The following is a 13,160-nucleotide window of genomic DNA, read 5'->3' on the forward strand; positions in this document are numbered from 1 at the left end:
TACATGTTGGGTTTTTTTTTAAAAAAAAACAGCTGGTTACTAAAATGCAAATAAATGTATGACAGTCTTAAATGCCTAACTATAGTTACAACTCTAATGGATACAATCCAAATACTAGGGCTAATCCTAAAGCTACAATTTAACCAGAAGTCTAGAAGGTTTAGCAGATACAATTCTCTTTCTAATTTTAAAAGACGACAAGGGGGAAATGGCCACTAGATAATAACAAGGAAACAAATCCACCAACAAGTAGTTAACACGTTCCTCTTCAGAGCCCGTGTTTATCAATAATCTGGTCCTATGTTTTCCTCTCATTACTTCATAAAAGGGGCAGTGTCGGACATAATGCTTTTCTAATTTTTGATTGTGGGAACAGGCTCACTATTTAGTATAACCACTCTATGGGAATTAAGATCAAGCCCCTATAGTACAACAATGCAAAAAGGAAGGAATTTGAAGTTTTAATCATTCTGAAACATTTGTAGTCATGTCTCCCTGCCCCTGCCTGAGCAGAGGTGCTCTTACCCCTGGACTTTGGGCTGAAGTCCAGGGCCTCCACACCCCCTGGGGGCCCCCAAATCCTCTTTAGTCTGTCCTGGGTGGTGTGGCTTGTGCCCTCAAGAACCTACATGTTAAAAATGATGCTTAACTTGCAGCGGGGTGGGGCCACCAAAGACCTTTAGGTCCAGGCTCCAAAATTACCTAGGTGCACCTCTGCCTCTGAGTTAAGGTTGTTTTTCATGTTACAAAAAACACCTTAACTCTTTCTGTGATCATGTTTCAGAATTACCGTATTTTACGGACTATAAGACGCTACAGAATATAAGACGCACCTTAATTTTAATCCAGTTTTTCAGAGTTTTAACATATTAAACTGTTAAAACATATAAGACGCTCCTGAATTTTGGCGGATATTTTTCAAGGAAAAAAGTGAGTCTTATAGTCCATAAAATACGGTATTAAAACTTCAAATTTGTTCAGTTTTGCATTGCTGTGTTATAGGGGTTCTAGCTTAATTCCCATAGAGTTGTCTTACTAAATAGTGGGCCTGTTTCCCACAATCAAAAAAGTGTTGGACAGACAAAAATGGAAGATTCTTGGGGTGCATGTACTCCCGCAGAGTGTGTTGTGTGAACTCAGGATTTGTGGGCGACCACCACTTGGCAGTGTGCCAACCCCACTTGGGACTGAGATCTGTACTCTGGGATCGGAAGTTGGCTTGTCCATGTCAGTTCCATATGGGGTTGGCATATTGACAAGAGGAAATCAATGAAAAAGAAGAGGCTGCACAGCAGAAGGCACACTACAAATTGCACAAGTGCATCCTGTTGCACAGCTACAACCCTAGTGTGGAACTCAAGCTTTGAGAACTAGCTAGCACAATGTCCTTGCACTAGTGCAACATGTTTGCACTAGTGCAGCATTAGTCTGGATGTCAGTGATGGAGTCTAAAAGCCTAGAAAACATGCTCCACCAAACACATGTAGCTCAGCTCAATACAATTAGCACTTACAGTTACCTGGCAACTGCCATGTGCTTTGCCATTAGACCTGATAAAATTGTCCACTGGATTCATGTTAAAGCCTGCCACAGGAAAGTGTAGGGGTGGGTAGCAAGCATGGGAGAGGGTGAGAGGCTTCCACTTCCTTTGCCAGCATTGCATTTTGGTATGTCTCTTGCTTCAGGTGCCCAAGACAGATGAGTGCCTACAGTAACACCTACACATCTCAGACAAGAAACATAGGAACATAGGTAGCTGCCATATACTAAATCAGACCCTTGGTCTATCTGGCTCAGTATTGCCTTCACAGACTGGCAGTGGCTTCTCCAAGGTTGCAGGCAGGAATCTCTCTCAGCCCTATCTTGGAGATGCTGCCAGGGAGAGAACTTGAAACCTTTTGCTCCATCCCCTGAGGAAAATATCTTGCAGTGCTCACACATCAAGTCTCCCTTTCATATGCAACCAGGGCAGACTCTGCTTAGCTAAGGGGACAAGTCATGCTTGCTACCACAAGACCAGCTCTCCTCTCCTGGAACTGTGGCAGGTACATGTGTTGAATCACAGTTCAGGCTATTATGTACAAGTCAAAATGCAACCATAGAAAGAAGCATCATGAATATGGAATACAACTGACATCAAATTTTGTGGTGTATTATCTACATTCCCACTGTGTGTTGTGATCATAACATGTACATCATCATCATCAAGGGAGGCCTGTCAGCCCACTCATTTTGTACACATCATAAGCAAACCAATTCCAATGATATATCAGACAATGACAGAATATTGTCACAAATATTCTCATTGTCTAACTGTGCCACAAAGATGAGTGAACTACTATTGTGACCTCCTGTTATGGAACAAATGCTGGAATTAACATTAACATTGAGTCCAAACTCAAAATTATGTCTGAATCTATAAAACCTGCTTATGATATTCTTTGTACTTGTAAAAGATATTTAGGACCAAACTAAATGTTATGTTAAATGAGGAGCCACACAAATCTCTCCCTAACAATACCAGTTAAAAGAACTTACCTACCTGTGTAGGGCATTCTGTATTTCACCAGCCCTGCTCCATTGTACTGGCTACTGCTGGTGGGAACCAGGGCAATGTGGAATCTCATTAAATCAGAACATAAGTACATTTCTGATGGCTAGATCCACAGTTGCCATTTTCAGCAGTAGTTGTATGTTTAATAAAACCTTTATTTAGGTCCCATTTCCCTGGAATTCAAAAAGCACATAAGACAATGCAGGCTTGGTTCAAGCTGATAGGCAGATTAAGCAATAAAAGTTTTAATTACATTTAAATTCCCATCTATATAGTTATTTTTTTCTTCTCATATCTTCATCCCACTTCCCCCCTGGGGCATTTGGGGCAGCATGCACGGTCCTTCTTTCTCCCATTTTATCCTCCCAACATGCTTCATTGTAAACTGCCCAGAGATGTAAGTTTGAGCAGTATAAAAATACGTGAAACAAACAAACAAACAACCTTGCAAAGTAGGTTAGGCTGAGAAATCATGATTGGCCCAGGCAGTGTTAACTAATGAGCTTCATGACTGATTAGGGATTTTCACCTGGGTCCAGCATTCTGATCATTCTATATTATGTCCTTCGGGGCAACGGACATGGGACTTTCTGCTGGTCTCCCATCCTGATACTGTCCAGGCTCAAGTCTGCTTGGTTTCAGAAATGGCAGCCCCCATGTTTGACAGAACAGCCTTTCTTTAGAATATTCTATTGTTATTTATTATGTTTCAGACCAAGAGAACTTCACTATACTCCAAAGCCAACAAAGCCTTAAAGTATCTGCAGCAGCAAAGGCTGCCATCCTATGCACATTCACTTGTGAGAAATTCCGATTGAGTTTAGTAGAACATAAGAACAGTTTTGCTGGATCAGACTCAAGGCCCATCCAGTCCAGCATCCCATTTCACACAGTGTCCCACCAGATGAGAAGCCCACAGGCAAGAGGTGAGGGCATGCCTTCTCTCCTGCTGTTGCTCCCCTGCAACTGGTATTTAGAAGCATCTTGTCTCTGAGACTGGAGGTGGCCAATAGCTGCCAGACTATGTATTATTTGTTTGATTTATATACTACCCTTCCCAAAATGGCTCAGGGTGGTTTACATCAAAATAAAAACAAAACAATTAAAATCAAAACTAAATCCATTAAACAATTAAAATCATTAATTAAAATCTTTATTTGATTATGCGCAGTTTGAAAAAGTGCTTCCTTTTGTCAGTCCTAAATTTTCCGGACTTCAGTTATATGGGATGATCTCTGGTTCTAGTGTTGCAGGAGAGGGAGAAAAATTTATCTCTGTCCACTCTCTCTACACAATGCATAATTTTATACACCTCTATCCAGTGGTGCTCTTTGGACCGGACATCTGGGCAGAGGTCCAGTCCCCAGCAGGCCTGGGGGGGCCTCTAAATGCTGGCTGGGGGGGCTCCAAATGGTGGACTAATTTAATTGGCAGGATTGTCCAGGCAAAATGTGGCATCTCTCTGTAAGTCAGTGGGAAGTATCTTATTCAAAATCTCTTCTAACAACAACAACAAGAAGAACAATGAGTTTCCAGCTTTCCCTGAACATGTTCTGGTGTAGAAAGTACTGAATTGAAGCTTCTCTGGTGGCAGCAGCAGCAGGAGTGAGGCCAGCGTCCACCCCTAAGGCCTTTAGGTTCAGGCTCCAAAATTACCCAGGTACACCTCTGCCTCCATCATGTCTCCCCGTAATTGCCTCTTTTCCAAATTAAAGAGCCCCAGAAGCTGTAGCCTTGCCTCATATGGATCATCTTGGTTGCCCTCTTCTGCACCTTTTCCAGTTCTACAATATTCTTCTTAAGATGTGACCAGAATTGGACACAGTACTCCAGAAGTGGCCGTACCATGGATTTGTATAAGGACATTAGAATATTAGCAGTTTTATTTTCAATCCCCTTCCTAATGTTCCGTAGCATGGAATTGGCCTATTTCACAGTGCCGCACACTTTCAACTAGCTGTCCACCACGACCCCCAAATCTCCTTCCTAGTCAGTCACTGACAGCTCAAAGCCCATCAGTGTATATGTGAAGCTGGATTTTTTTGCCCCAGTATGCATCATTTTACACTTGCTTACACTGAACCACATCTGTAGTAAATATGAGTAAATATGCATAGGATTGGGCTAAATCTGCAGGTAGTCTGCTTGTCTACTTTTTTACTGGTCACTGTAACTGTTCATTTAAAAGCAGCTTTATATGCCAACATCAGCAGATGTTCTGGAATGGTTTTCATGCTGTAGAATGGTTCACCTATTGATTTCTGCAAGCTGCTATCAGGATATAAGAGCAGACTAGGCTGGCTTTGGGTGGGGGGGGGTCTAGTTGGTAAGTGAATGTGCGAACTGTTTCCTCTGAATAGCACTGTATTGGAGACAATGCCTGTGGTTTTAAATCTGTGATGCCTTTTTATACATTCGGGTCATTATTTAAACTTGAGAACATTCGAACCTGGTTCTGCCATGCTACATATTCATTGACTGCAATATCAACTCCAGTACAGACAACACACCACAGGTGGAACTTTCACGTAGCCTAATGGTTTTCAGTGGAACCAGTTGAAATATTTGGCTGCCAGTCACTGAGGGCTAATTCACACATGCACATTCATTACTTGGCAACGATAAGTGGGTCATTGCACATATAGCACCAAAGGTAGAACACATTCATGTCACTCCAAATGCCATACTTCTCCGGCGCAAAAGCCATCCTAACAATCTGCAGCAAGCAACTAGCAACTTCCGTGGCTCTCAGGCAAGGGAACTTCCAGCAAGGGAACTTCCAGTTTGTGCTGATCCTGTAAGAGATTATTACAACGTCTGGGATTTAGAGTGTCTGCTAATTACAGCGGATTGAAACAGAGTAACCTGTTTATCACCTATAGAGTTGATCCCCCCGTCCAGGAGTAGGAGAAGAAAAAAACACAACCCTTTCCTCTTTTAAGCAAAGGGATTATTTGCTACAAATCCCAAGGCAATGAATACACCGTGACCAATTCCGCACAGAGGCTCAGAGCCAAGGGATCTCCCCTCCTCGTTATGTCGTTAGAGCACTGTAGCCGATTTAATTAAACGTGCTGACCGCTGATCCGCAGCAAGATCCGCGGCGCCTGGGGTAAAAACATCCCCTCGCCATGCGCGCAAAACAATGCTGCAGGCTCTCGAGACCCCTCCCCCAGCAGGGTCTTCCGCGCTCCTCCCTGCTCTTCCCGTGATCCGCGCGCACCCCCGATCGAAAGCCCCAGACGAGCCCCCTTCCCTGGGAGAGGTTAATAAGCGCTTGTTCGACTGACAGAGCCCCTGATTGGGTTGAAAGTTCGAGTTTGGCAATCTCTTAAAGATCAGGGGCTGGGTTGGGGCGGGCGGGCGGGCGGGGGGGGGATAATGGCTCCCTTTAACTAGGCCCTTTTAATCAGTCGGGGGCTGAGAGGACGGGGGACTACCGCTTGCAACGAGGTAGCTAGCGCACCCTGTGATTTGGGGAGGGGCCGCGGATGAGAGACCGAGCCGCTGGCTTAAGGAACAGGCCGCAGCCGCTCGGCGCACATCCGGGCCCTCTTCGAAGGCAAGAGGGAGTCGCCGCCGCCGCCAGAGAGAGGCACGGGCAGCGCGCGCCCAAAAGAGGGCTGCTGCTGCTACTGGAGCAGGCCGCGGCTTTCCTCCACCGCCACACCCTAAACAAACATGGAACTTCCTTTGGGGCTCTGTGTGCTGCTGAGATGGAGAAGGTGCCGCAATGAGGCAGAGCCATGACGGTGGTCTACCAGAGCTGACTCTTGCGGAATAAAAGCCCTCTACCCACCACCGCCCCCTTACTTTAGGACCTCTCCCCTACACTGCCTCTTGGCCTTATCTCTGTTGCAGCTTATGGCCCGGCCTTGTTTGCTCTCGGCGGTTTTACTGGCTCGATTTTGCTTTATTCTGCCGACTTGAGTACGTAGAAGAAAGCCAGATACTGTGTATATGTGTGGGTGCGTACCTGCGTGTGTGTATAGATGCTGCAAGTACAGCCTTGGCTGTTGGCGAGTGGATAGGGCCACAGCGATACAAGCTATAGATCACATCTCACACCCGCATATTTCACTATGCATGGGGGCCGGAGCTCAGTAGAGCATCTGCTTTTCCTGCTGAAGGTCCCAGGTTCAGTCCCTGGCATCTCCTGGCAGGGCGAGGAAAGTTTCCTACCTAAACCCCGAAGCTGCTGTCAGTCAGGGTAGGCCAGCGGCAGGCAACCTTGGCTCTCCAGCTGTGGTTGAACTACAACTCGCATCGTCCCCAGCCACACTCAAGTGTGGGGGAATGATGGGAGCTGTAGTTCAGCCACAGTTGGAGAGCCAAGGTTGCCTGCCCCTGGTGTAGACCACAGTGGGCTGGATGGGCCAAATATCTGACTGGTATGAGACAGTTATTTTCCTATATATAATAAAAGTCTAAGAAAATGAACATTAGGAGATTTCCTTCAAAGATTAATCGTGACCTTTTGGGGTTAGCAGGTTTGTTTCCAATCCTTTTGGTGAGGAGAGCTGGTCTGGTGGTAACAAGCATGACTTGTCCCCATAGCTAAGCAGGGTCTGCCCTGGTTGCATATGAATGGGAGACTTGATGTGTGAGCACTGCAAGATATTCCCCTCAGGGGATGGAGCCACTCTGGGAAGAGCAGAAGGTTTCAAGTTCCCTCCCTGACTTCTCCAAGATAGGGCTGAGAGAGATTCCTTCCTGCAACCTTGGAGAAGCCACTGCCAGTCTATGAAGACAATACTGAGCTAGTATTGTCTTCAGTCTGTGAAGACAATACTGAGTTAGATGGACCAATGGTCTAACTCAGTATATGGCAGTTTCCTATGTTTCTATTTTCTTGTTGCCCAGTCTTGGTGAAGAAACTCTCCACTTTCCTCTAAGGCGTCTGAGATTTGCTGTAACCAGAGACAGGCTACCAGGAGATGCAGGGAGACAGGGGAGCTTCAGACTTGGGTCCCCAGATGTTGTTGGACTGTCTGCAACTCCCACTGTACCTCGAGTTGTGGTCCAACAGCATCCAGGGAGGACCCACATTTGAGAACCCCCGTTTAAGCTGTTTGGAGAAGTGATACTCAAGTCTATGGGGGCGGGGGTGTTCAGTGACCAGCTGAAACTGGGGACTTGCCTCCAGACCATTTGGACGAGCAATCAGAACAGTTTTAGATCTCTATTGTTAGGTAAGTCTGTAACTTTAACAGAACAGGCCAAAGGTTGGCGGCATCGTTTTAACCAACGCAGACTGATTGCGTTATACTGTAACCGGGAATGAGGCATTGACTGTAGTGTGTAGATGGAGGATGATGTGTGCAGTTTGGACTAGCTTTGAGTACATAGCATCTGGGCAAACAAGATCAGAGTTTTGGGAACGAGATATGCACACAATAACCCTGTTTTGCTTTGAACCCCTTCTATGAAGAAGAGCTCTGTTCAACCCGACAGCTGGCTTGCGGCATTTTGAACGCTGGTTGATGACAGACCAATAAGAGTGACCAGCATATGAATAAATATGAATACTTATATAGCGCTTTTCAACAGAAGTTCCCAAAGCGGTTTGCATAGATATAAATAAAATACTAAGCGTGTATATGTTTCCCACCCACCACAAGCCTTCTTACAACAACCCGACCAGGTAGATCAGTATCATGAGCTCCATGTTGCAGAGCAAACTGGTATGAGAGGGGAGGTGGTGAATTCCTGGCTGACGTCGGGCTCGCCAACCCAGCTAGAAAGTGCTGCTGGCCAAGCCCTTCCCGCTCCTGGAACTCGGACATCGCGCTCCCCTGTCTGTAGAGTCAGCAGCAAAGCCCCTTTCCCTGCCGTGGGGATCGCAAGGTTTCCCAAGAAGTGTGCGCACGACGGAAGGCTTCTGGGCTCCGCGCCAGGCTCCTCAGCCCCTTCCTCCGAAACATCTCTTCTTGGGATCGGGAGCAACTGGGGTGGGGAAGAAGTTCACCCCGCCGCCGCCGCCGCATCCTCCTCTCTCGCGTCTCTCCATTAACCTGGGCCGGGGCGCTGAAGCCGCTGCCTCACCCAAGGCCGCCGGCCTCCTTCACCTTCGCCCGCAGCTCCAAGTTTTCAACACGCCCCCGCATGGCCTGAAGTGACACTTTTTAAGTCCAGAGGGAGCGCTGCGGATCAAAATCGCCCTTAACAAGTCAACCACGCCGCCGAGAAGGGAAATCGGATTTTGAGAAAAGCCCAACCGCCCAGCTAAGGCCAAAAAAGTAAATAGCAAAGCAATAATAATGTATTTTTTTTAATCCTTCGCGTTCATTACTAAGAGGCACCAACGGGAGGAGGGGGAGAGAGAAAAGAAAGAAAATAAAAAGAGCCACTCCGAAATCAGCTCGGCAAACTCCTGTGTAGAAGCCGCTTGGAGGTTCATTAATATCATTAGCATTTAACCCCCTCCCCCTCCCTCTCCCCTTCCAGCCCTGAGTTGACGTCACACCCATCGCCAAGAATTGGCTTGCCGGGGAAGGGACTGGGGCGGGGGGGGGGAGGAAGGAGGCGAGAGGAGCACAGAGAGTCCCATTCCCCTCCCCGCTGGCTGCCTGTCAGAGCTGCGGGGGGATATTACAGGCGCTTCGGGCTGGAGACTCACAGCACAAAGTCAGCCAGTGTGATGAACTTCTGGAAACCTTTTCACTTTTTTCTTTTTCTTTTCTTTCCCCCCCTGGTTGGTGCCATTCGCTTGCTGAGAATCAGGCCTTGCCTCCTCCCCTGACGCTCCCCCCGCCACTCCTTTTTCTTATTTTCCAGCCTCTGATCTCTGCCTAAGCGCCCCGAGCCCCTCAGCCCGGCTCACCATTTCTGCCTCCTTCTCGTCTCTTTCGTGTTGCTGTTAAAACCCCCCCCCCCTCACTTCTCCGCCCCCGCCCAGCCGGACCACCTCCAGCCACCAGCACCAGCACCTTCTTCAAGCCGGAACGAGGGAAGGAAAGCAACTTCTTAGCGCCTGGAGAGGATTTCTCCTCCTCCTCTCGGCCTTCCCTTCGCCAAGCGAGCGCCCCCCCCCCGCACCCCCTTGCACAAGTCCCGTCCTCTAAGCAACTGCAAAAGTGACTTGGGCAAGAAAGGCCGGCGCGCGGAAGGAGAGGATGCCCTCCCCGGCGGCTTTCTGACTCCAGGCCTGGGGAAGGCACCTGCTGTCACGCCTGCCGGAGCCGCGCAGCGAGGAGAAGCGAAGCCCCGCGGCGAGAAGCGCTCCAGGCAGCCTGAGGGGGGCTGCGGGCGAAAGGCAGCGGGAGATCGCCGCCGCCGCTGCCGCCGGCTCCTGGGGAAAAGCAGCAGAAGCGGACGAAGCCGCCGTCCCGAGGGACTCCAGCATGAGCAAGCCGGCAGGATCAACAAGTGGGTAAACGTGGCCGCCCGCCCCGCACTCGCCAGAGACGCTTCTTGCCCGAGGCTGGTGTGTTCCAGGCGGCGGCACCCGCGCGCTCTCCTCGCCTCTGACCCAGGCGCCTCGCGGTCCTCCAGACGCACTTACTTGGGAGAAAGTTCCGTCGAACCCCGGGCCTTACTCCCAAGTAAACGCGCTGAAGTATTGGCTTCCCCTGCGAGTGTGTGTGTGTGCGGGCGCGCGCGCGCGCGTTTGAAAGCCCGGGTCATTTCCAGATGGGTTGAGGTTTGGGCTTGGAGGCCCCGCTCGGACTTCTGATTCACTTTCAGTTTGCGGTGGGAGGAGGGAGGAGAAAAACAAAGTGTGGGTTTTCATTCCGTTTCTCGAATTAGGCCAGTCCTGGCAGTAGATAGACATCTCTGGCGTGGAAGTTTGGTTAAAGGCGAAGCCGAGGAGAAATGTTTGAGGAGCTCTACAACTTTCTTCTTCTTCTTCTGCAATGAGCATATTTTGAAAAGTCTGAAACTTCAGATCAGTGAATGCCACAGAATCGCATAAGGGGGGCTCTGTTGAAAGCGGATTTAGCGGGAATACTTTGCACACCATTTCCAGCCTTATCGAATAATCCTGCAAAAGAGGGAAGCAGAAACAACTTAAAAGTCACATTTCCCTTAATCCTAAATCCGGATACACCTCAGAATGGGGGAATTTATTTTTTCTTCTTCTTCTTCTTCTCTCTCTCTTTTCCCCCTCAGCCTGATTGACTGTTCTGGCTAGGAGTTGGCTTCACATGATAGAAATCCCAAAAGGGACTTCTGGAGTTTTGTTATAATATGCATGGGGTCAGTAACATACACAATCCAATTTGGTGTGTGACAAGTGATGGCTTAGGCCGTTTTAGAGCAAGAACGTGCGGTGAGAAAGAGTGACATTTTGGAAAAACCTTTAAAGTAAAGAACCAAAAAGAGAGAGAGAAACACGTGTGCTTTTTTAAAGATTACATTCTCACGATCCCTTTCCTTGAAATGTGTTGTGTTTTCTTCTCGTTTTAACCTTCCACCCTCCTTCATCTTTAATGCATGCGTGGTGTGTTGCTACAAATTAACTTTATTCCTCTTGCTCTTATCCTGGATCCTCTGGCTTTCAAAAGTTTCTCCAAGAAAGCAAATAATCTGAAACCAGTCCTTTTTTATTCTGTAGATGGAGTAGATAGAGGAGTTTGAATGAAAAACATGCATGATGGCCCATTTCTGTCAGGGTTCTCATATTTTAAAAAATGAAAATAAACAGTTACTTTTTAAAAAAAGTAATAAAAGCTACCATCGCAAAAATAAAGATGGCTATGGAATATCAGAATCACCCCAAATAGTTTTGGGGGTTGGGGGGGAGGGTTGTTATCTGGATGCATCTGATAGCAACGCTATCCAGGGAGCTTACCCCCTAGGCTGTGTAACCAGCATTCTCGAAAACATTCTAGGCAGTGGGAAATAAACAGAATTGTAAAACTGGGGGTCGATAGAGAGGGTGGTTTTCCCAAAGGCCGTCTAAAAAGAGGTCAGGCACATTCAACCCAGCCTGCTTCGTGGCCCAGCTGAACCTCGTGTGGCTTCAGCTCAGGATATTTCGCACTAGGAATGCAGTCAGTCCCTCTAAGCGCGGTGAAGTTTACTCCCTGGTAAGTGTTCAGAAGGGCTGCAACCCAGCCCTACTCTCTGAGCTCCGCTAGTCCCCGCCCGGGGTTTTGTCAAACCGCCGGGAGAAATGAGATGGGACTCCCCGCTGTCCGGGTTCGGTTTGGAGTGTATCTCCAGCTACACCGGTGTCCAGCACGACGGGTCCGTTGTGTGAATTTGTCCAGCTACAGAAACTGGGGTCAACCGAGAGAGGATATGGATGTGACACTTGAAACAAAAAGTTATGTCTGTGCCCTTGGAATGTGCTGCCAGGTCCTGCAGCCTGTTTCGGTTAACGGGGGCCAAGAAGGGGTGGGGGGAGAAGGAGTCATTTTCTGGGCCATCTGGCACACTCCCCTCCGACACAGGTTTTTCAAACCTGATCCGATTCATTCCCATAGATTGCTATGGAACTCGCTTCCATGTATTGTGATGGGATGCTCCTCCTAGGAAGTAAGTCTCGTTACTTTCAATGGGACTTAATTTCCAGAGTGCTCCGAATCGTTAGTTACAGCCCAAAGAAAGCGCGTCCTATTAAAATAATCGGGACTTTACTTCCCAGGGGTGCAGATGTAATTAAGAAGTCCCCCCTCATTTTACTGAGCTCCCCCCACCAAACCTGATAACCCATATCTCCTTCCCGAAAGTGTCTTTTCTCCCAACCCCCCAATTTAAAAGAATTTTCTCCTGCGGCGTTCGCTCTGCCTGCACCCCTGTAATCTAAGTAAAAGATGTGACACACGAGCTACTAGAAGATTAGTTCGGGAGCAGAGAAATCCGGTCAGCGTCCTAATCTAACTCCCGCTTATTTGGAAGTAAAATCGCTCTTAATTTACTATTGCATTGGCTTAGGAGGCAGCTCGCGAAATGATCCATTTTGCGGCTACTCTCTCGAAAACTTTGCTCCGGGATGGGAGTTAGTGCGATCCTAGCAACCAACCCAGGCTGGAGTCGCCTTCATGTCCCCATTGACATTAATAAGCATCAATGCCTAAACTCCCGTTGATTTTAATGGCTGTGTGGATTCATTGTACTCCAGCGCTAAGCCTCGGTTTCAGCCAGTTGCAGATGGATCTGAAGCAGTCTTCTTGGGACTCCAGTGGCCGAATTCCATCGGCCCCTTGTAAGCCAGGCATGGTCAGGCCCCGGGGCTTCAGGCGAAGCACGTGTGTCCGGCTACAATCCTGCGCACGCTTCCCGGCAAGCAAGTCCCTTTGAAATCAGAAGGGATGTTTCTTACAGGTTATATAGTTAATTGAACAGGCTCCCGTGGAAAACTAGGAGACACTTGGGCTGGGATCGGGCCCCTTGGGCCTTACAGCCCTTAATGCATGGAGAGCTGAAGGCACCCACAAAACTGACTACTCCCTGAGACAAGATCTGACTTCCTGAGTCCTCCCCACCCCTTTAATGCCCCCCTCTTGATTTGGGAAGGGGCACTCAGGTCTTGACTCGGAAGGTAGCCGGGGTGAGGGCCCAGTGGCGTTTACTTCCGAGCAGACTGGCGGCCGTGCAATACCCAGGATCGCCGCTCTTGTGCTCCTTCCACACAGGCGAGCTAGGGAGGAAGAAAGCC

General features: G+C 48.2%; 1 protein-coding gene across 1 annotated transcript in view; it reads left to right on the top strand.

Annotated features, from left to right (window-relative positions):
• The first annotated feature begins 9,074 nt into the window (after positions 1-9,074).
• The window catches only part of NR2E1 (nuclear receptor subfamily 2 group E member 1), a 51,208-nt gene continuing 47,122 nt past the window's right edge, over positions 9,075-13,160 (top strand). The window contains exon 1 of the mRNA XM_053295675.1: positions 9,075-9,922. Coding sequence (XP_053151650.1) covers positions 9,898-9,922 — 25 coding nt within the window. The 5' untranslated portion in view covers positions 9,075-9,897. The remainder of the gene's footprint in view (positions 9,923-13,160) is intronic.

This window comes from Hemicordylus capensis, chromosome 1, assembly GCF_027244095.1.
Source record: "Hemicordylus capensis ecotype Gifberg chromosome 1, rHemCap1.1.pri, whole genome shotgun sequence".
Classification (NCBI taxonomy): domain Eukaryota; kingdom Metazoa; phylum Chordata; class Lepidosauria; order Squamata; family Cordylidae; genus Hemicordylus; species Hemicordylus capensis.